This window comes from Trachurus trachurus, assembly GCF_905171665.1.
Source record: "Trachurus trachurus genome assembly, chromosome: 3".
In the NCBI taxonomy this organism is placed as follows: Eukaryota; Metazoa; Chordata; class Actinopteri; order Carangiformes; family Carangidae; genus Trachurus; species Trachurus trachurus.
Window position 1 is genome coordinate 30,154,820 of NC_139893.1, and position 25,018 is coordinate 30,179,837.

A 25,018-nucleotide genomic window follows, 5' to 3' on the forward strand; every position below is an offset into this window, starting at 1 on the left:
TAGCACTAGCAACCAGATTTGTGAACAATATTTGAGAGAAATAGGTCTTTTGTGTACATAGAAAAAGTTTTAGATCTTTGAGTTCAGCTCATGAAAAATGGGAGCAAAAACAAAAGTGTTGCATTCATATTTCTGTTCAGTGTACATTCCAGACACGGCTGCTGGGCTGAGTAATTTCAAAAGCAAGTATTTGCTTCGTGTGTTGTAATGTTACATTCTATACATTATTATTTCATAGCTTGGTGAATGTGCAGGTCAAAACTTGTCCACGAGAGTGTTTTGGAGTTGTTGGATTGTGTATTTGATGAGTTGGGTGGGGGACAGGGGACTCCTGTATGTAGCCTACCATGTTCGCTGAGCAGCTCACGTCTCTGCCTTGTGGGTCTCACAACAACATGCACCGACAATAAAGGTAATGAACCTACTCCTAAAACTATAGAGGGATTATGGCAATATTGGTGAATTTGCCAAAATGTAACCCTTAAGGAAAACAAATGCAACAACATAAAGGGATATTTTCAACATTTTGGCAAATTCTGCTATTGCCATAATCCCTCTATAGTTTTAGGAGTAGGTTCATTACCTTTAATTGTCGGTGCAAGCTGTTTTTATATCGGCGGGGCAGACGTGAGCTCTGCATGGCGCACGGTACTTTCGCCTTTCCCCGCAAACTCATCAAACCTACACAATCCAACAACTCCAAAACGTTCTGGTGGACAAATTGTGACATGCACATTCGCCACGCTATGAATGATTGAGGATTGTCTATTTAGTTTGATGAGGGAAACGTGCAAATACTGTGAGCCTCCGTTGCGTTAGCTGAGCAGCTCGCATCTCTGCACAGCCGATCTCAAAACAGCTTGCATCGACAATTAAAGGTAATGAACCTACTCCTAAAACTTTAGGGATTATGGCAATAGCCGGATTTGCCAAAATGTTGAAATATCCCTTTAACACACAACAGAAGTGTTTCTGGGGACACAAAAAACACACAAAAAAGTGACTAACCTAACAGTACATCATGTGATATTGACTTTCACCAAACACCACTAACAGGTAGCTGTTTTTGTGTAGCCGATGTTAATCTGGCCCTCTGCGTTGTGTTTGGTACAGACTGCCCCAGGTGGGTTTTGAACCCTAGTCTCCCGCACGGCGGGCGACGATGCAAACGGCTTTGCCAAGAGATCAATGATCGCTTGGCAGTCAGGTTTGCACGTCCTTTATGGGTGAGTGAGTGTACCCGGACGCTCCGTTAAATTTTGAACTTCTAAAGACAAGAAGCACTGAACAAAAGCGTATCACTCTTTCACGTATCCATGAGACACTGTGTGGTGTTGTGAGTGAATTGATCAAGAGTTTCATACAGTAGCAGTGCTTTTTTTGTTTGTTTCACAACCTCTGAGCCATTCACTAATGAAGATTACAAAATATAGTTGAAAGCTCCAAATGACACTAAAACGTTCACTAACTGAGGCGACTGTGATAAGACCAAACACAAGACATTTCCTCCACTTAATGTTGTACTGATTGAGTTGAAGGACATGGTTCATTTGTGAAGAGTGTAGAGGCAATCACAGCAGTGAAATCCACTTCCTCCAACACGCATTACAATTGTTCCACAATTATGTCACACTGACGCTGGTAACCTTTACAATTTGTGCTATGATAATATGCAATAAATGAGAAATATGTAAGAGCCATTTGAAGATGAATTTACATTGAAAACAACATCAGCTTTTTCCTGAGAGAAACCATTAAATGCTCCTTAGCAACAGCTTCAGGTAATGTCAACTGAGCGGAAACACTGTAAATTACTTGACCTCCCCTAACAGACATCAGCCTACGTGATGAAAAATGGCGTCATAGATTCAGTCAGAAGCCGCAAAAACAACAATTTAATGTTCAGATAATGATAGTTATTATAGCATTGTAAGTTCTTAAGCAAGGACCTGAAAGGGGTGACAGCTGGAGCCACTTTTCTAAATGCTTGCTGGATGGTTGCACAGCATCTAAAACCCTCTGTCCCACACATTTTCCTTTTTTCTAATTTCATGAAACTGAATCACAAACCACTTTACACTGGTGATTGCCCAGGTGTGCAGAGGTTTGATAAAGAGCAGCACTTTAAATCCTTTTATTTTTTCAGTCTTCACACAATTGCATCACTTTTTTATCTGTGTGTCTGAGAGCAACAACAGGAGGTGAGATGTTCTGGAAGTGTGTCACATCTGGCCTCTGTACTTGACAGCTGGCTTTTTGACATTCAGAACAGGTTTCAAGTTGTTTCACACAGCCAGGCCATATCACAGAGTTTGGTGCCAATACACTAACAAGGACAAGAATCTCATAATTTTGATACTGAGTAGAATGGAGCACATTTTAATTTCCAATCATCTCATTTCCATGTTATTAGTTATTTACTACTAGATCCATAAATGATGTCTCTGTCTCTGTGACGTACAGGTTCTGCTCAGAGGGCTACCTGCTCCACCGTGACCATCTTGGCAGTGGCTGACTCCGCCTCCTAACTCCTGTCAACAGATGAGTTATAAACAGAAATATAAACACAACACTTTTGTTTTTGCTCTCATTTTTCATGACTCAAAGATCTAAAACATTTTCTATGTACACAAAAGGTCTATTTCTCTCAAATACTGTTCACATCTGTGTTAGTGAGCACTGCTCCTTTGCTGAGATAATCCATCCACCTCACAGGTGTGGCATATCAGGATGCTGATTAGACAGTATGATGATTGCACAGGTGTGCCATAAGCTGGCCACATCTTCTCACTGTAAACTTGCATTGTCCCACTGGACAGGTGTTAATGCAAATGCTATGTAACATTAACTGGTACCAGTAGCTCTTCAAACATGGGAGTCTGTGGGACTTGAACCAGCCTCAAGTGAGCTTCAGCTTTTGGCGTTCTGTGTTGGCTTCATTTTTCAGCTGCTTGGTTAAAACACACACACACACACAGTGTAAAATCTAGTCTTTTGTCATCAACCCTTTTAGCATCAACAGGATAACTTTCTCCCGATATCAAGAAAAGAAGCTTTGTTTCTGATTGCATCTCTCAGCCATCATTCGGTATCCATGGAGACACTAAGGGCCTCAAGCTGCTCAGTTATGTAGGTGACGACATCAAACGCAGTAAGATAAAGTTGAAGCCTTTCTAACATCTTAGATGACACACACTACTGTGTATATTGTCTATTGTGAGGCATGAGGCCTTGACTGAAGGGACAAATGATAAGTTGCTGATCCGTATTTTCCTGCTCCTCTCACATTGCTACGCAGAATAATGTTTCCTCCAATCAACAGCCAGCATAGAATGTTTTGTTATCAACATATATATTTATGTCATTATCTCTGGAAAGGTTTAGCTATGTCCAAGTTTTCAGAAAATTTCCCATTATCTTTGGAAAACTGAGGAAATAAAATGTATGAATGTGAATTTAAACCTTCATGCAACCTCATCCGTATGATTAATATGCTCTTAAAGGAAAATTCTGTACATCGAAAGAGCCAATGATCCAGTTCATCCTGCTCTTATTTAATCACTGGGGAAAAGATTAGCTCACATGGCTTCCTTTGTTTCCAGCAGTGGGATGATACTTCACTGATCTTCCTTCTTTTTATGTATTTTCTGCCCAAAGGATTTAGGGCGAGTTAAACATCTGCGTTATGTTTTTTTAAGCATGTGTGCTATTCTTCAAGTTCTCATCTTCCTCCTGAGGCTTTGTGACGATGTGTGAAAAGCTAATTGCTGCTGACTTTTATTCTAATGGTATTCATGCCACAGGAGCCGCCGGGGCACAAACACCTTTACGCTGAGATTCAGAAGTAACAGTCACAGGAAAACGAGTCAGCTGCTCTCTGCATGTGATGTCTGAATATAACATGGACGGATCAGAACTAGAAGATAAAAGCTGTTTTGCTCTCAAGTCAAGAGCAAAGATTATTTTTTTCAAAAGCATGAAGCTATTTACTCCGTTGGGTTGTAGGAATTAACAAACGTGTTGAGATGGGAAATGTCTTCATTGAAGATTATCCAGCATCACCGTCAATGCAACAAACTGTTCATATGCAAAATGTGAGAGACCGTAAAATCATTAAAGCAGAAGTAAGCGATCCGGTCGTTTTGGCTAACTTCTTGTCAGCAGATGGAGTTAGCAGTCCCCGCCCTCGTCCCTACGTCACCACATTCACGCGCATCCCTTGGCTGCACACACAGAGAGGACCGCCCCTTTATGCCGTTCTCTCTCCTCATGGGATAAAGGTTGTAGGATACAAGGAAAGTTTTCTCCTCGGCTTACAGCAGAGCAGAGTGACTGACAGACCCGTGTTTCAGACCAAACACTCTATACAAGTGATTGCTCTCGGAAGATATAACTATTTAAGACTTATATTAACACAAACATTCCGCTTACTTCTGCTTTAAGTTCAATTTGACCAAAATCTATAAAGATTTCAGATTTATACAATATATTTCCGGAGAAAATGAAGAAACCTTTACCTTAACCTTTACTCCTGCTCAAGTGGAAGACTTTCCACTGAGATGATGCCATGCAATGAAAAAGTTAGTTTTCCCAACTCTGAGAATGTTTTACAAATACAAATTCATAAAAATGTACAGTACAATAAGTAATAAGTGGCCAAGTTTGCAGTTTGTGGAGTCCTGTCAAGTGTTTGTTTTATATTGATTTTTATATTTATTTATGTCTCTCTGGGGGGAATGCCTTTTGGGTGACATGGGACTTATTTTTATTGCCATGGTCCCATAAGTGGTCCCTGAGAGAGAGACGGGCCATATCAACTTTCTTTATACATCCGTATTTTCTCTGAAGCAGTGTGCCGCTGGGTTTCCAAAGATTTTGGGGGGTCGAGGGTTTTTGTTTAGCCTTTCCAAAACAAAATAACCAAAGCAGGGAATGGACTGACCAGTGTGTTTGTTTACCCTAATGTATAAGCTTCATGGTGGCTCACTAATCCTCAAATGAGCCACTGAGTAAATCAGAAGATAATTACATTTTTTGTAATGTTGTTAGTTATGTTTGAAACAGCTTGGCTCAGGACTGGCACATACAGTGTGTTAACATTAACTGAGATTAAGTTTTCTCAAGCTCATTGGGAGTGAGTCTTCATCCTAAAAGACAGAAAATTGGAATGAATAGTCTCTTAGAAATATCACATGAATCTAGTCTTTGTGTTGCTGTGTTTAACATCCAAAGTGGTTCAGTTAAAAACATTTTATGATCACACTGCTCCATTTAAACGGTGTGTCTCCTACATTAATCATCTGTGGTGATACTGAGCTTTTGACTGGGCCCTGTTTGCTTTAAACTCAGTATTTTAATATGTAAGGTTTGTATCCTGGTGTTGTAGTTAAGCCCAAAAATCTTATGTTCCAGTGTTCAAGTCGGAGTCCAAGTCCCAATTCTGAATCAGCGTCATCATCAGCTGGGAGATGGGAGCTGGGCTCCAGTCCACATTGTGGCAGAGAGCTGATGTACAAACAGAAGGACGAGGTCAAACACAAATGATAATTGTTTTAAAAAAAACAACTATATACAAAATTTGAGGTGAAAAATAATAAGATAAGTAAAAAAGACTGCAAAACACAGCATTGAAAGATACGTTTCTGTTTGAAAGTAACTGCTCCTCTGGATCTGAGCACAGTGATAGTGGTACTGGTACAATCAGTGTGGGCTACTTTATTTGCCACGTGTGTGTTGCTCGCGGGCCAAAGGACTTAAGTGAAAGAGTAGAAAATATGAAAGGATAAAGATGATGAATGTTTCCTGCTGCGATCCTCTGATCCTTTCCTCCACTTTGTGCATTGAGTGTGTTGAAGGTGCAGCTGAGCAGATCCTCTCTGCAGCAGGGTGACGGCCGCAGAATGAAAAGTATTTGAAGAGTAATTGATTACCACGCTGTTTCTCTCCCTGACAGCTGATTTGCCACCCGCTGCTGCAGGGACTGTTCACACAGCACAGCCTCAGTAAGGAGATTTGTGCGGATGGGTTTAAGCCGTTGCCTTCTGATTCGCCCACTCTGCAAACTTATTCCTCCAGGAGCAGGCTGAGGACTGAGGAGAACCGGATCCACATAATGCAGCAGCAGCCCGCCGCTGCCAGTGCGGTGAGCGTGCAGGGAAAGTGCATTGAAGCCGGATAAGTCGGATCAGAGCGGACCTGGTCACCGCGCGCATGGAGAGCGCAGCGCACGGGGCTCGGTGCGGATACTGACGAGCGAGCGCGTCCTCAACGGGGATACTCCCACTTCCTGCACCTGTGGCGCTCCTGCTCACCCCGGGGCTGCTGGATAGGAGTCATTGATGAGAAGTTCCCCGGAGAGAGCGGTTCTCCGTCAGTCTGCGGCGCGCGGCGCACCAGCGGTGACCATGTCGGACAACTGCACCGACCCCAACAACGACACGCTCCTGCCGGCGGCCGCGGCCACGCACTATAACTTCCCAGCGCTCGTGTTCGGGATTTTATTGATTGTGACAGTCATCGGGGGGAACGTGTTGGTGTGCCTGAGCGTGCACATGGAGAAGGCTTTGAAAACGACTACAAACTACTTCATAGTCAGTTTGGCGGTTGCGGACCTGCTGCTGGCGGTGCTGGTTCTGCCGCTCTTCGTTTACGCAGAGGTAAGAACCGACCTAAAGTAGCTTTGGATGGATTATTGAGCGGCCTGAAGGGCCTGGGGGGGTCAGAGGGTCTTGGTGGGTTCACAACAGAGACCTGTGGTTTAGTGTGATGTGTGGACCTAAGTGGTTTCCACCAGCAGCGGCAGCACCTGCAGAGTTACTGACACGCAATAACTACAAAGATAGACAAAACAGGTCAACACAAAATAACAAACCATACGTGAGGGTCTTGGAGCAGGCTGGGAGACCGGTTCTTGTCACCTACAGGTGGTCGACCTCAACCCAGCGCTCTGGAGCGTGACCACTGAGGAGCAGCAGCACCTCAAAAATAAATCCAAACAAACCTACCCCATCCCTGGACCCACTGGACCATAACAAACTACCAAACCAAACAGCCTCCTGCTTTCCAACACTGTACGACACTGTTCTCCCCCAGGTGGCTGCTTTCTGTCTTGGCTAAAGAGAAAAATAGAAAACTAAATAAATACCTAATATTACACCTCACATGACAAAAAACTACTGTTCTCTGTATAAGTGTTAGGCTACCATGTTATGCCATTTTATATTATGTTACATCCTGTTCTGTTATGTCATCACTTCATAATTATTCTCCAAAAAACTTATAAAACAGGCAAAAGTGGGGTGCAGAACAGAACAACCGCAATGTCCTCTCTGTCTGAGACAACAGACCACCACAACAATGTGTTGTTTGTACCTCTTTCAGTCTAACGTCTTGAGGTGGGGGCCCATTTCAATGTGGAACCTTTACCAAACGCAACAACCGCTGATGGGAGTCTGTTAATTCTTTACTAAACACACACATTGTGAGTCAAATTATAAATTGGATCTAATGTCACCTCTCAAAAACAGATCATCATGTCAGAAAACAGAGGATGGCCCATGTGCTGCCTCTCTCTCCACTTCAAGCAGGATTAATTAATGACTTAGGGGGGAGGCGGATTCACGCAGGTTTGTCAGCAGAGGGTTGATCCATAAATCACAATATTTCCAGGCAATAAAATGCTTTAAATGGTTTAATCTAGCCCCTTATTAAAGTATTAAGAGCCACCTGCCTGCCTGCCTGCCTGTCTCTGTAAATATCTCTGTGGCTCACAGATGCCCTGCTGAGGCTTCCCTTCAAGTCCTCCTTAATTAGCCGCATCAGAGATCTTGTTACCTGCGCCAGCGGCTGCAGCGAGGTAATCTACTGAGTGTCACACTGGTGGTTTGTCCACATGCTCTTACTGGATTAGAAAAAGTCACGTCTGAAAGTTAAAGCCTTTGCATGTTCTTCCCCCGAGGAAAAAGTCAGAATCACAGCAGACAGTGAATGGGGACGGGGAGGAATGTGTGTGTGGGTGTGTGTGTGTGTGTGTGCAGTGGTGCAAGCACAAGCAGATTACAGATACACGTCTCAGATTTGGGGCAGCTAATGAAGTGCTGTTTGTGTGTTTCTTTTCTTTCGGTGTGTGTGCGTGTGCAGTTTCAGGGTGGAGTTTGGTCCTTGAACATGGTGATGTGTGACGGCCTGATGACCATGGACGTGATGCTTTGCACTGCGTCCATATTCAACCTCTGTGCCATCAGTGTGGACAGGTAGGTGTGTGTGTGTGTGTGTGTGTGTGTGTGTGTGTGTGTGTGTGTGGTCAAGGTTCACTCAAAAATGCGAATCATCCCTCCGCTGCAACGTGAGGGACTTGGCTGACTGTGGCAGCCAGGGGAGGATGTGGTTCATTACTCCACTGATGTGGTTAATTATTCAAGTTGCAAACACCACTTTTGAATCTAAATTCCTGTTTAGAGCTAATGCAGTGATACTGAGTTCATTAGAGGAGACAGGTGTGCTTCCCCTTCTTGAAGATGTTTGTTTACCCCAAAACAATTAAGAAAAAGCACCATTGAAGACAATACATTTTAAGTATTTATTTATATAGTTTGAACCGCTGGATTTCATGATTGTGTTTGTAGTAAACACATGGTTCACAATCTGTCAGCTAGAAAAAAGAAAAAAGCTACCAAATTGTTGATTATATGCGTTGAGTAACAGATGATAAAGACACACAGTTAGAGAGCAGCTGGTGAACATAGTGCAGCATTTAACAACTAAAGAGCCAGAGATTTCCCTCAGGAGTCGACTTGAGTTCATATGCCTGATCTTCAGATAAATGCTAATGTGGCTGTGTGTGTATGTTTGCTGGCAAACACACGCTCAATATCAGCTTTCATAAGGCGGTCATTTGTCCGCAGTGTATTCACAGATTGTTCTGAAGTGGCCAGGAAATCTGATAAATGGTCTAAACATGAGCAGCTGGAAGAGGACTTTGCCTGTAGTGGCTGAAAAACTAGAATTTAAACAGGAAATGTCAGATTAAAGGACACATAAACAAGGCTATACATCAAACTATAATGAGTTTGAGTTTCATCACGTGTTTATGTTCACTATGGCTTTAAGTTTGCCAAACTTGACATGGATTGGTCAGTCAGTAAGAGGGGTCCTTGAGGAGCGTCCTCAGGTTCCTCCCTACTTTGCTATAACTTCAGCTCTAATTAATACAATGTCAGAATGAGTGACTTTCATAAACTTGTAGTGGTTGTCACAACACAATCTGGTCATATCAGGGTCTGTGTTTAAATGTCCTTTCACTGAAAAAGTTTGAAATCCACTGTTGTACGGTAATTTTGTTTCTGTTAAAATGCATTTTAACAGACAGATTTTCTCTAGTTCAACCTCAAGCTGAGAAAAACAAAGTAAGAGATACGATGTTACAGGCTGATTCATGCTTCTCCTCACATGTGTAAAACTTCCTAGCAGCTAAAATGTGAAGTGACTATAAAACACAACTCACCTTGTTTACATAATGATGCAGCAGTGACTCTTCATACATTACACAGTAATATCTCTGTATTTGATATTCTGTACTTGTCACACCAATGTATTGGGGTTGAGTCTCAACTATAGTTTTAAAAATATCGTTTATAGTAGTATTAATACTTGATACAGCTTAATACTACTACAATACAATTAATAACACAAAATTTGGGCTTGCTGTTCATTCAGGCAATGTGTTCTTCTAAAAAGTGAAAAGTTAGTGAATGATTGAAGCTTTTCTCCCCATATGCTCAAACTCTTGACACTATGGGAACAATAAAACTCAAAGTGAATGGAAATAAGTGGCAGCCACACAATGACACAATGTCTCTGCATGAAATGAAAATGTGGAAAATGAAAACTGACTGTGTGTCTACAGCAGTAGGGGTGATGTCCTGATGTTCTCTGCGTTTCTTTTTTATTTCTTCATTTCTTCAACCACTCTACAGAGTAGGGTCGTTGTTAGTGGGACAGACTGGAGGATAAAAATCATTCAGAATTAGCAGTGTTTTAAGGGATAGTTGAACATTTTGGCAAATTCACCTATTGTCATAACCCTACAGTAGTCATAGGAGTAGGCTCATTACCTTTAATTATCGGTGCATGTTGTTTTGAGATCTGTGGGGCAGAGACACGAGCTGCTCAGCAAACACAATTGAGGTGAACGGTACCGGACCGGTCCCCTATAAACTCATCAAATACACCATCCAACAACTCTAAAACACTCTTGTGGACAAGTTGTGACCTGCACATTCACCACGCTATGAGTTAAAGCAGAAGTGAGTGATATATTTGTGTTAATATAAGTCTTAAATAGTTATATCTTCCGACAGCAATCACTTACATAGAGTGTTTGGACCGAAACACGGGTCTCTCAGTCCCTCTGCTCTGCTCTGAGCCGAGGAGAAAACATTTATCGTATCCTACAGTTTTTATCCAATGAGGAGAGAGAACGGCATGCAGGGCTGTGTGTGCAGCCAAGGAACGCCGTGAATGTGGTGACGTAGGGACGAGGACTGTTATGGTGCGTTCAAGGAAACTCGTATTTTTCCGACCGTGAAGTGGTACCAGTTCGATCTGGTACGAGTTCACCGGTCGGAAGTTACGAGTGGCCGTTATAGTGACTTTCACCGGTAAAACAGGTCGGAAAAACACGAGTGGGTTGCCTGGAACGCTACAAAGTCGTAAGTTGTGACTTGAAGCTGTAATTTACGATTTCAAAAGCCTGCCTGGAACGCAGCATTAGCGAAAACGACCGGACCACTCACTTCTGCTTTAATTATGTATAATCGTGTAACATTACGACACATGAAGCAAACACTCAGAACTAGTTGCACTTTTAAAGTCACTCCGCCCAGCAGCCGTGTCTGGAACTTAGTTCCGGGTGCATTTGCCTCGAAAACAACTCAGTCTCATAATTTTACATTATTATTTCATAGCGTTTTGGAGTTGTTGGATTGTGTATTTGATGAGTTTGATGAGGGACATTGGATCTGTACCATTCACCTCCATTGTGTTCGCTGAGCAGCTCATGTCTCTGCCCCGCTGATCTAAAAACAACATGCACCGATAATTACAAGTAATGAACCTCCTCCTGTGACTATAGGGATTATGACAATAGGTGAATTTGCCAAAATTTTGAACTATCCCTTTAAGCACCAAAATCTCAGTCAGTTCATCCTTGAGTCGTGGTGAAGGGGTTCCCTGGAGGAGCTCCTGAAACATAAAGTTCACAAGACCAAAATACCATTTAGTGATGTTGATGTGACCTTTGACCTTTGACCTTTGACCACCAAAATCTAATTTAATCATGTTGAACTTGAATCCAGGTGAACGCTCAGATCAGATTTTTTCAGAACCATAATAAGCAGTAAAGAGGGGAACAGAAAGATGTCGCTCTCGTCACAGGTCTTCTTCTGTTGTTTTTCAGGTTCATTGCTGTGTCCATTCCTCTAAATTACAACCGTAAGCACGTGGACCATCGGCAGCTCATCCTGCTGTCGGCCACCTGGCTGCTGGCCCTGGCCGTGGCCTCGCCCGTCATCTTCGGCATCAACAACGTTCCTGAACGCGACCCCACCGAGTGTAAACTGGAGGACAACAACTACGTGGTTTACTCCTCCGTCTGCTCCTTCTTCATCCCCTGCCCCATCATGCTGCTGCTCTACTTCGGTGTGTACCGCGGGCTGCAGCACTGGGAGGAGACTCGGAGAGCCAAACTACGCAGCAGCATCGAAGCCTGCAGGAAGCTGCAGCACGCCGCCGTCGCCGCCGCCCTCCCCCCGCTGGCCGGCACCATCCCGGGCCCCCTGCCCATGCCGCTACCCAGGATCATCGAGAGGGACTTGGCTCAGTCTCGGCTGGACGACACGGACGACTACATGCAGCAGGAGATCCCTTATCCCCGGCAGTACAGAGAGAACTCGGTGCCCACGGTGACGTTCAGCCAGCAGCTGCAGAAGAAGAAGAGAGCCAAGATCAACAACAGGGAGCGGAAGGCGATGAGGGTCCTACCTGTCGTAGTAGGTGAGTGTTCATGTTCCCCCTCTCCTTCAGCCAGAGCTACAGCAACCACAGCGTCTAAATATAGTTGAAGGGCCGCAGCAGTCCATTATCTCCACACCATGCAGCAGCAGACACTTCACACTGTTTCAACTGATTCACCATTGTCTGTGTTTCCAACCTGCTTACGCACAGAGCTCAGGTGGCGGTGTATACAGTATACACTTACCACACACTTGATTAGGTCCACATTTTTAGTGCCACCACCACTCTGCCTTCAGTACTGCTTTAATTATTGGTGTCATAGATTCGACAAGGTGCTGGGAATATTTGGTTCATATTGACATGACAGGATCACACGGCTGCTGCAGGTCAGTCAGCTGCACATCCATGATGTGAATCTCCGGTTCCACCACATCCCAAAGGTCAAAGCTCGGCTGGACTGTCAGTGATGAGAGTCTCAGTCAGATCCAGTCTGGGTCCACTCATGAAAGTTTTCATCGCAGCCAAATAATACCATGTTCTGGAAGAAAGCTGGTTTCCCACTGACTGGCAGCTCTGCAGCGATTTAGTAAAATCTAGGTGACCTGAGTGGCCAAAAGACAAAATCTCCTCTTCTTAATACAAACAGCATTGTTTTGTCAATATTTTTGTTTTTGGCATTGAGAATCAACAGTGTAAAATTAAAGACAGAATAATGTTCTCATTTACTCATTTGAAAACGGTATGTAGGTCAGATCATGAGAAGTTGCACCGGTTTGAATTTGGATTATTTACAGTTCTAGTCAAAGTTAAAACATACAGGAAGAAGTTGTACTGCTTTACATACGGTATATCCATCATGCATAGTTTATTGTTCTTCATGTTAAATCTTAGCAGTAAAAAACTGAAATACAGGCTGACAAAAATGCGTGTGGCCCCCCAGCAATCAGGGTTTCTCATGTCAAACTGTGAATTGTTATGAAGGAATAAATATAAATGTGACTATGAAACTCGTGTCATTCAGTAATAAAACTAAAAAGGAATGTAAAAACGTATTAGTCAAGGTCTGACAGAGATTCACAAAACTCTGACGTGACTCCGCACCCATCACAGGTCGCTGTTTGTCTTGGGCCTTAGATAACTACTTTTATGAAGATCAGATCTGAGAACCTTGAAATTAATTAATAACTTTACATAATAACAGCATAATAGTATACGTAAGTCAAAGCCACATCCGTTTTTACATAACTTTTCTTCACAGTGGCCTCGTTTCTATGTTTTGCTGCTGGTGTTACACGGCAACTGACAGTCTGACGCAGACACTGGCCAGCTGACTGAGTTTATTCTTGGGATATCACTTGAATCTCTTCACAGACTGAAAATTAATTTGGTGAGAACTAAATTGAGGCTTTGGCCAAAATGACTTGTTTCTTTTTTTTGGAAGAGCAAGTTTTCCTACTGTTTCCTCGTGAACCAGTGCTCCCACTGCAAAAAAAAAGTATGATCCATGCATCCATGATCGCAGCATGTCTGAACTTCTTTGGATCTCAGTGTTGGTTGAAGAGACATTTGGATTACATTATCTACATGACTATCTCATCTAGAAACAATAATTGTTGTGGAAAAAAAGCACAAACAAGATTAACTTCCAATAGTAACTACAGATACAGATTTCTTTCTTTGTGTGTGTTAAAAAGATACAAACACTGATGTCTGACGAAGAGCCACTTCGGCTCGAAACGTTACGTCTTGTCTTATTAAATGGACTGCATTTTGGAGCCCTGTGGTGTGCGAGCTGTTCTATTTTCTTTTTAACTTTTGTATGTTTCCGGCTAAGCACCCGCCCAAGGTTTTTTGGCACGGATGTGCATGTGGATTTCTCTTTTTGAAAAAGATACAAACACAAATGATGACATGTGTACTGTGCACACTGTGCAGCCCCCACCCCGCTTGAACTTTCCAATCAGTTCATCACTGAGTAAGAATGAATTTTTTGAAGCTGCCTTGAGGTGTTACTGATAAAGTTCACAAGAACAGGAAAGACATGAGTCAGGACATAAAGATGTAATTCTAACCACAGCAGCACAAGTTCAAGTCTAATCTTACACCATCCTCTCTCTGCTGTTGTGTTTTTTTTAGGGCCGGGACTCGATTAAAAAAATTAATCGAATTAATTAGAGGCTTTGTAATTAATTAATCGCAATTAATCGCATTTTAATCGCATATTGACCTGAGAACAGTGAGAAGCATTTTTTTTCCACATGGATTTTAGTATACCATTGAATGACTGAATACATAAGCTTAAGCATTCAAGGTGGTACTTAACCAAGACCAACAGACTAGGGATGCAAATGATCGATTAATTCATTAATCGATATTTGATACATACAGATGAAATGGTCTTTCCTTCCAATACACTATGATGATTACTGTAGTATTTAACTAGGCTACTTAAATCACAGTAGCATAAACTGATTTGTTGAACTCAGCCTGATGTAAACATTAATAAAACTCAGTAACCAATCACACAGGCAGCTCCATGTTGTCCCTGTGTGATGTTCAAGGACAGGTCAGGAAGACAGACAGCTCTGGGGGTGAAGTCCTATCATAATGAGATGAGCTGCACCTGTGACAGTGACAGGTCATAGATATAGCGCTGCAGCTGAGCAATTAGCGCTATATAGCGCATTTAGCGTGCGCCCGTGTCTGTGTATCTATGTGCAGGCAGAGATCAGAGATGGTGTTTTAAATAACCATGCTAGCGTTTCACCAGCTCTCATCTCTGCCAGTCAGCCTCTCAAACTGCCGCCTCTCTCGCGTGCGGGTGTAGCCGATGTCGATCTGGCCCTCTGCGTTGTGTTTCTCACGGCCTGCCCTAGGTGGGGTTCGATCCCACGACCTCCCGCACCGGAGGCGACGATGCTAACCTCTTCGCCAAGAGGTTGACAACCACTTGGCGGGTTGGTTAGCACGTCTTTTATGGGTGGAGTGAGTGCACATCCGCTACACGGGCGCACCGCACGTAGACAAACGTGAGAAAAAAATAAAAATAAAAAATGAAAAATTTGAAAAGAAAAAAAAAAAAAAGTTTTGTTGTTGTTGCTCATGTGTTGTCAAATTGATGAAGATTTTTTGAATTAGTTTTTTGTGAATATGCAGGATGTTTTTGTCTTTGCATTAGTTTTCTTAAGTTGTGGGTCGAGCCCTCAGGGCCACCGTAGTATTTAGACTAAAAAGGGATCAGGCTTTGACACGCCAAGCGCAGCAGCATCCAGGAGGGATGTGTGCTGGCTGTTGGTAAATACTCCTTCCCAATTACAACAGACAGTGAGTCAACTGCAGCAGAAGATAAAGTGATTGTGGCAGTGACGTGAAGCCGGTTAACTCAGTGTTGATGCCTTGAAGTCACAGTGAGACAGAAACTAATCTGAAGTAATGTGACTAGCTTGAACAGGAACATGTGGGCGTGTCGTGTTGTGTTGTAAACACACAGTGATGTGGAAGCTGCAGTGAGTCATGAAGTTGTCGACAGATGTTCACCTTCACCCACATCTGCCTCAGTGGTTCATTAGATCAGGATAATTAACACATAATCACTCGTGGTGAATGAAAAGAAAGTGTTTGCCTGTTGAAATAACACAAACACACCAACAGCCACACCACGCCGCCAGTCAACCGAGTGTGGTGTTAACTGATGATTACTAGAGGTTAGTGTCACCTTCCCAGGGTAAATGGGTAGGTATTGAAAATAATGCAATGTTTCCATTTGCAGTCAAAGTTGGCTGAGTAATTAAGGAAAGCAGATCTTAAATTCTCTTGTTTCTTTCTCATATTTCATGTGAACCTGAAGCTACAGTACAACTTCCCTCCACTGCAGCTCCTTACATCATTTTAATCCAGGTTCTTTTAAAGTTTTTTGCCCAGTCGTCTGTGTTTTCATTATCAAATCAAAGAGCAACATTTATTTTATCAGCACAAAATATTTGTTTAATATTCTCGGTCCTCGGAGAAGGAACCTATCAATCAATTAAAATATTTAATCATGATTAATCACTCCATTTTCTTTGGAGACAGTTCCCATGGGGTTCAGCTTCACCACTTGACCCGGAGGAGTTTACAATGTTTACATACTGGTCACTGTCCACCAAACCAATGCTGAACATGTGGGACACAAAAAATGATGGGTCACAGATTTCACTGTAACCAAGGCAACTAATTCCATCTGGGGGTCGGGCCTAAAGCCAAAAGAACAGGGCTTTGTGTTACTGTGAAATGTATACAGCCCTAATATATTTATACTATATAGAGATACATGTCTTGTATTATATTGAAACGTCATAGGAGTCTTTAATATTTTTCAGAAAACAGCTCAGCTGCCATCCAGGAAGCAACAACTGACTGTTCCTTCAATCATGTGAAAATGTCGTTTCTGCTGTGGAGGAGCTTTGTGCCGCAGCTGAAGCAGCTTTGATTATGTTTCTCCACTGAAGCAGGAAATGAAAAGTAAAATTTCTCCTGACAGCAGGTGAAGTGGTTTTAGTGCTTCGGTGTGGTAATTATCACCCTGTTCAGACTCCACACTGCAGCAGCACCAAACCGTCCTGTGTGTGGAGGCTGTTAATCAAACAGGATCAGATCATAAATTATAAACAAACTTTCCCACACAAACTTTCAGTCCTGCCCACGTCTCTGCTCCGTGAATATTAATTGTGCTCCCTGATGTGTCCTCCACACATAAACACACGTAATGTACATACACTTCAGTCTCGAGTAGTGTCGGGGTGAGAGCGTCACTTGCCGTTCACCTCTCAACGAGCAGCGCCAGTAAAGCTTAAAACCGCCAATCCAATTATTACACAACACATGATCTCACAGCCTCAGTGTCTCCCCTGAACACGACTCAGACCTGCACTGATCTGTTCACTAGGTCGACTGATGTCCCAACAGAGACGGCTCAGTCTCTCTGCAAACTGAAGAGGTAGAGATAGTGTGGATGTTCAACACTGCATTATCGGAGCTGGCCTGAATGCATCTTATGAATAGGAAAATGTGCATGTGTCCTCTCTGACGATGGAGCTCTTGCTTATTATGCAAAGTCTTAATCTCCTGGAAAGAAAGACATAGTGTTAATCCTATCCATCACCCTCTTTAACACAAAGCTAATAAATCACTGGGATCTGTTATCAGTGACACCTGAGACAAATGGCCTCAGTTTGACAGTTATTCCAAGGACTAAACTCATGAAGGTGAGGTCACATTTCTAGCTTCTGATTTGGTCCTCAAGCTTTATTTTTGTCTGAGCTTTAAAGCGTGGGAAGAAAAATGACCTCAGACTGTATATGAAGTTTATATTTTTATATTTTTCAGTCATACAATACTGATTTGTCTCCAATGACCTCGGCCTGTTGGTGAATCACACAGTCAAGTCTTGATAAGACATCACACATCCTGGTTCCTAATTTGTTGTATTTTCCTATTAAAGGTGGATCTGTGGCCACAATGGTCCATATATCCACATTTCTTTATTTTATTTTCCACAGCTGCATCCCCATGCCCAGCTTCACACCTTTTTGTTGTTAAAACTTTAATATTTAAAACTCAAAATTCTTATCGTCTTCTTTTTAATTTGAAGAGTAGAAGTGTATGTGGCTTCTCAGTACCATCTCAGGGTAGTTAAAGATCTCCTCTCTCAGCTTCTCTCTAGAGCTAGAGTAACAACAGGTCGGTGTCAACCAATCAGAAGAGAGGTGGCCCTGAGTCTCTCCTCTGATTGGTTCACTATTTTCTAAGTGACAGAGTGAACATAGAGCGTGATTTCAGGTGAAACCAAATCCTGCTTGTGTTGGATGGTGGGTTCATGTGGGTGGGGACTGGTGACTGATTCTTTGTGACATCACAAAGTCACAGAAGTCCTGACAGCTTGTTTTAAGGCTCCATTTCTAAATACAGACTGTGTGTATTTCTCTGTGGACTGAGGCTTTGATACTTTCACAGTTTTAATATTGTACCTAGACCTGATTTATAGAGTAATCACACTACACATGAACATCTAACTTTATACTGTATGGAGCTTTAATGTATGGAGCTTTGAGTGCCTGTGAGATTTTGAAATAGATTTCAGCATTTAGTGTCATGTTTGTTATCTTAATCCTTAATTCGACTGAACTGATATTTGATATAACTGAATTATTGCAATATTTCCCACCATTGCAGGTGTTTAGTCTGGCATGAAATTGACTCTGGCCCATTTCACTGCTTTACTTAGTGTACATTGCTCATTGGCATGTTACAGATATAAAGATAGATATAAATTCCTGTTTAGTGGCAGAATTACCAATAGGCTAACTAAAACACAGAATACAGTAATCTAGCATAGTCAGCCTACAACAGTATGGTAATATTGTCTATTGTCAAATTTGGATATGAAATTTTGTACATCTTTTAAATTATATCCATCCGCAGATTTATAGAGCGCATGTTATAAGTGTTGGGTCATTTTATCTGTTTCTGTGAAGCTTCTGTTTGCAGTCCCCAGTTTGATGTCCTGTCCTCTCCTTTGTGAATCCTCTGTATAAAATGAAGCTGCACACACTTATTAAACTGTTTAACTTGTTGTTGTGCTGTCTGATTCTAACATAGCACAGCAGCACATCTGTCAGCAGCTGTGAAACAGAAGGAGAAAAAACTTATGAGAGAAATGTTTCAACTGGAAGCATCACGCTGATATAAATAAAACGTACTGGTACCTGTCATGTTTATTTTAGGGGTGTTAATTGGGAGTGTTAGTTTGCAGTCTGGAGCGACAGATGACGTAGGGCTCGCAGCTCAACACATTTTGTTAAATTAAAAGAAACTTTAAGTTTTACCTCCTCTTCTGTTTTATAGATTTTCACTTTTTCTTACAGATGTTGGTTTTGAGAATCGATCTCTGTGTATATGCAACTAAAATAAAATACATTAATGTTTTCCACAACAACACCTCCAGACACCACAAGATGAAAAGATAACCTTTCTTTTTAATGTGAAGAAATTTTTAGTATTAAATCCTGGGCTTTTTTTTTTTTTTTTTTTACCATTTTATCTAAATTATTCCCTCTATTTATTTCCTGCCCTCATATAAATAAACTTCACAATTGAAAACATGATTGTGATCATTTTAAGGCTTTGACGATTAGTTTATGTGATTGTAAAGGTTTCTTGTGCAGAAGCAAATTAAAAAATGTCTCTGTGTGGATATTGTTGAATTATTTAATCTGAAAATAAATACTGCACCTTATTGTCAATCAATATTTTGATGAACACCTGCTCTGAAAAATGTGTATGTAAAAACAAGGTCAGGGTCAGAGGTATCTGAGCTAACCATGACAACTAATTCACGCTCTCATTGCAGGTTGCTTCCTGTTCTGCTGGACGCCGTTCTTTGTCGTCCACACGACGCGAGCCGTGTGCTTGACGTGCGACATCCCTGTCAGTCTGATGAGCACCGTCACCTGGCTGGGCTACGTCAACAGCGCCCTCAACCCCATCATCTACACCATCTTCAACACAGAGTTCAAGAAATTCTTCAAGAAGTGTTTCCGCAGCTGCTGGTTTACCTCCACACACAGACACTGACCCAGTGAACCAGAGAAAGGAACTGGGACACGATGCTGCTCAGACCTGTGGCGTCACGCAGGATTAACAGGATACAGCTCTTCATTTGAAAGTCTGAAGCTTCCAGTTGAACTAGTTAACTCTTTACAGAGAATGAATGAGGAGGACGGCTGGATGAAATGAAACATCTTGCTCTTTTACTGGTGATGGGTTTCTGATTGCAGGACATCACAGCTCAGACTAAATGATGATGGAAAGCTGCAGGAAGCAGCCGAACACAGACTCTGCTACCTGACAGGAAGATATCATCTCTTTCAGTTTGTCCATGCAGCATTTTTTTTTTTTTTTGCACAGTGAACGATATATCAGCCTCAGTTTGGGTTATGGTCTGTCAGTTCCAGTTAAGGATGTGGGATTTGCACAGAGCATGAGAGGGAAGTTTGCCTGAGAGGATCAACTCAGGGCAAAGATGTCCCCAGGGATTCAGAAAGACTGAATAAGCTTCAACAGACCAGAAAGACAAACAGCTGAGAAAAGCTTCATGACTGAAAACACATCATCTAAATCAGCCACTGATGCACATATATAGCCTACATATACACACACACATATACAAGCTCAAGAGACTAGTTCTACATACAAAAATGCTTAATTTGCCTTCTAGCCTTGAGTTGGATAAGAAGATCAATACCACTCTTAGTTCAGCTTACAGACAGAGAGAGGCTGTACCTGACGCTCAGCAGGTGAACGCAACCTCCGGCCATGTTGTCTCCATCACATCTGTCAGGAGCCTGAGAGTCACCTCTAAATATACATATATCAGTATACATATATGAAATATTGCAATTAACTTTTTAATTTATTTAAATAATGTATTCCTTTTGTTTCTGACTTTTTTACTAACACGTTTAAAAGAGCTGAGGACGTCAGCAGAATCACTGTGAACTATAAACGTACAGACTGGTGACAAATTAAAGGAAGGAATCACAGGTTTGTCCTTCAGTCACTAGACCTCGAAGGGGAATCTGAGGGAATATCTTTTGAAGGAATAATATTCATCTTTCAGCAGAGTTCAGAGAGTTGGACAGTCGATGCCAAAGAGAGTGAAGCTGTTCTGGTGCATTTTCCTTTAACCTGTCACCTGCCTGTTGCTGCTGAAGAACAGACACATTTCCAGTGGGCACTGACACCAGGACAAAGCCAGGATGCAGTTGGACACCGTGCACATGCAGCGTCACAGTCTTAAAAAAAACAGTATGTATTCTGATCACAACTAAGTTTTAATACCCCAGTGCATCTCAAAACATTTTCTCCTGTCCGACAGTGTTTTCAGCCGCTCTTAAGTCAATCTGATTCCATCATAGCTCGTAGTTTTAAAGTTTGGTTATTTCAAGTGAGTTTGTAAATGTTTACAGCGGCCGTCCTGTGTCCCACCACCACGTGCTCACAGTGCTTATACTGTCTTCAAGAGTGTTTCCTATGGTGGCTCTGAAAGCTCAAATCACTGCAACTTTGCATCAATTTTCCTAAGTTGAAGTGCAATGAGCTCTCAGAGCCACTGTAGTTTTAGCTCATTTACTATAAAATGCACGGTACAAATGTATGCAGTCTACATGAATCTACAGATCATCTAGTCCATATCTGGTGTAAATATGATGTTTCCACTATGGCGTCATCATGTCCATGAAAATGTGTCAAGCGAATCACAAACAGTGGCTTCTTCAGTGATTATTTGTCCCGTGTACATTTAGAGGTTTGGGCTGGATTACATCAGCATGGTTTAACTTTTAAATCAAATTCAGTCCTGGTTTAAGTTGAAATTCTGTTGCACCAAAATGGTTTAAAATTAAGACAAATTTGAATCTCTCATTAGTTCTCACAGTTTAAATATGACTTTATTACCTTTATACCCAGATTAAATTTAGTCTTTCACACTGCATTTCCCATGAGCCTCCACGCGCACTGTGACATTTTTGGACTGGCCGGACGAAAGCGGAAAAATTTGCCAAGAATGTTTTCATTCATCAAGAATGAAAGTCGGAGGTTTGAAGACGATCAGATACCGTCGTAGTTCCAACCATAAATGGCGATTCAGCGGCGTTATTCCCATGAACCGCCGGGCAGCGTCCGCAAAACCGAAAGTAGGAAATGCTGGGCGAGCCGACCACTAAATAATAACAAAATAACGATAAAGACAAAACGATATATTTAGCAAAAATGGACCCATTAACAGGTGTGTGGGTAACGTAGATTCATCCACATTAGTATGAGACTTTTTTATAACCAAAAGCAAAGTCCTCTGGGTCTCTTTAAACTCCAGTTTGAACTCTGACTCTTGACTTTAAACATCCTGTTGATGAGGTTTATCAATGGCTGCGTTTGAAATGGTTCAACTAAAATCATTCCTTGGATATGCACACTTATCCATTGATTAAACTTTAAATTCAGTTTAAACAAATTAAATTGGCTTTACTGTATTAGGTTCAATATGAAACTCATTTTAAACCAATTTACTGAACTCTGGTTAGAGCTGATTGTTGGTGCAATCCAGCCTCATAGTCCAAAGGTAACAAACCCCACCAGCTTTGCATCTAACGCTCAGTAGTTATCATATTTCATCTCCATCCATTTTTATCCATACTTACACAAAGGTGTAAAAAAATAAAAATAAATAAATCTATTATTTTATGTGTTGGACAGCTTTTACCAGACAAACAGGAGAAACGGCTGTAACTTTACAGATATTATGAGAGTGGTGTTCATACCTTCATCTAACTCTTGGTAGGAAAGCGAAAAACTATTTTCCCAAAATGTCACATTATTCGATCATCAGTCCTCACAGAACTGAATGTAGAAGGTCATGAGACATGAAAGTCGCACAGGGAAACATTAGAAATCACCAACGAATCAGTGACTTTAAGTACAAAAAGCAGAAAATGTTTTGTCCAAGAAAAAGCATTTGAGGCCTGATCTGAAGGAGTTCTGGTGGATGATCTGGATTTGAGCAGCAGGATTTGCCCCCGCTCCTCCACCCCGTCATGGATCAGTGAGTTCTTCTTCAAATGTGTGCAGGTCACTTACAACATACATGTAGCCAACCCATCACCATAGCTGAACTGAACATTCACAAATAGGGATTTGCCTTAAAGTCAAAGGATGTATAATTTTATAATCTGTGGCACTTAAACCCTTTAAACGACACTAACTGACAGGCTCTTGTCAATCGTGGAGAACATGTTTCCTCTTTCACACTCGAAACCTCAGAGCGTTGTCTTTGTTGTTCACTACCCCTGTGGTTTACACGGAGAGGAACATCAAAGTTTGTTTTCTGGAGTTGCACATGAAGGAGCAGGAGGGCGTCAACAGCTCTCTATTATTCTCCTCTCATTTTCTCTGGAAAGAAGAAACTTCATCTTCTAATTATTTTCCTGCAGCAGCGTTTTCCCATCACCATGTGTTCAATTCAAGTTATAACAAGAAACTTCATTTTCAATATGAGATCATTTTTAGTTTATTGCTAAACACCACATTATTCTGCTCTTCTCTTGTTGAACCAAGAATCAATGTATGGTTATAACAAGAAATGTTTTCATTGTAGCCTATGTGAATGTGGAGACTTTACTTGGTATTTTTAACTGCCACAGTGAAACATTAATAGATTTAAACATTTTTGTGAAATTTGGAGAAAGATTTTGTTCCAAAATCCAAAAAAGGTGAAAAGTTTCTTGTTATAGCTGGGAGCTGAGCTCATGTTTTTTGTTGTGTGGCTTGGTTTTAAATTAATTAATAATTCTCAACTTTGAAGAGCAAAGAAAGAAAAACTCTCTGAGCTTCTGCTTGAAGCGATCATCATCAGATAAAGCCGTGCATCTAAAACAAAGAACTCTGTGGATTTTATTTTTCATATCAGATATCATTTGTTTTCAAAAATGTCTGTATAATGTTGAATGAAATCTTTCAAGTTGCTACAATAGAAAACTTCATTTCCAGATTGTGACATGAGTGTCTTTAATCTCTGGACCTCTGATGTTGTGACGTGTCCTCGGCTGCAGGACGGTCTCCATCAGAGTGGTGTGGTCCTCCGAGCCGTCACTGCCTGTCATTAGTGTGTATGTGTGGTTACTGACTGTGCCTACTGTATACGCCATATCCACGTTTTAAGTGGAAACGTTTCTAATAAAGTGTGTCATGTTTCTAAACATCCCCGTGGCTTCAGTTTGAGGTTCATGTGTGAGAGTGCTTCACGCCAGGCCAACGGACCAGAGCGCAGATGTAACATTCATTTTAAAGTGACTCAGCCCACAGTTTGGTGCCAATTTTAAAATCCCATTTAAGCACAGACGGATTAGGAGATAATGGGCCCCTGGGTGCGAGCCATTTAAAATGCCCCACCTACACGGGGGGGGGGACGTCTACAGGGAAAGAGTCACACACACAGCACACCACCGTGTCCTATTGTTGTGTTTTTACATTGTTGATGTGCTTTTATAATCTTATTGTGCCTCTTATTTGGCATTTTGTGGTCTCACGTATATATGTTGCTGTGACATTAGAAAAACTGCAGCAGATCCACATTTTACTCTATACAGCACGTGTCACCCCCTCCAGGGGTCTTCTTACCCTGCGGGCCCCTGGATCTGTGCCTCATAGGCCCCGTGAGTGATCCACCCACGCATTCATCAAACCATGCAGCGTGTCCCAGAGAGCAAACTGGAAACTACAAAGGCTGTCAGATGCAGCTGTAAATAATGAACATTACAATATCATTTGAATTAAATTGTCAACTGAAACTGGTCTGTAAACCTCTTTAGCCTACTTCCTACCCATTGTGTGGAAACTTCATTTTGAAATCTAAATTCTGCCATTTTCATCTATTTTTGCGGCTTCCTGTGTGTGACTCTGATCTCCACGCTCACATGGCTCAGACTCACAATCAAGAGGCACAGAATTTTCAATCTGATGGAACAATTTCAGTTTGTAATCAAATCAAATTATCTTTGATCAGCATCAGATGGAACAGTGCGCTTTTTGGTGCCACTGTCGCCATGGTGAACATCTGGTTATTGGGCAACTACAGCTACTCCACACGTTCATCTAGCGACACACGGTTGGGGAAATGAAACAGCCAGCCAAATAAACATAATTCATTAAACTCATTTCCAGTGTGTCTAAAAATTGCCAAACTAATACACGAAACGTAAACATTAAGGATAACATTTAAGTTTAATTTTTTTTTTTAGCTAGGGCGCAGCCATCTTTGTCTGACGCCAGTGTGTGACGTCACCGGATTGGTTGGCTCCGCTGGCCGACAGTGAAAGTGAATGAGAACTACAGACAGAGACTGTGAAAAATTAAACTGTGGAGGCACAGGATCAGAGTTGACACCGGGGAGACAACTGCTGTATTGCTCCTTCAT

At 41.8% G+C, this 25,018-nt stretch overlaps 1 protein-coding gene across 1 annotated transcript; it reads left to right on the plus strand.

The window, feature by feature from the left end:
* Positions 1 to 6,404: 6,404 nt before the first annotated feature.
* On the plus strand, positions 6,405 to 19,623 carry drd4b (dopamine receptor D4b; the record flags this gene model as incomplete). Its single annotated transcript, XM_083992652.1, has 4 exons — positions 6,405 to 6,656; positions 8,140 to 8,252; positions 11,456 to 12,051; positions 19,400 to 19,623. The coding sequence occupies 4 exons, from the start codon at positions 6,405 to 6,407 to the stop codon at positions 19,621 to 19,623; spliced, it is 1,185 nt and encodes a 394-aa protein (XP_083848778.1).
* Between the last annotated feature and the right edge of the window lie 5,395 nt (positions 19,624 to 25,018).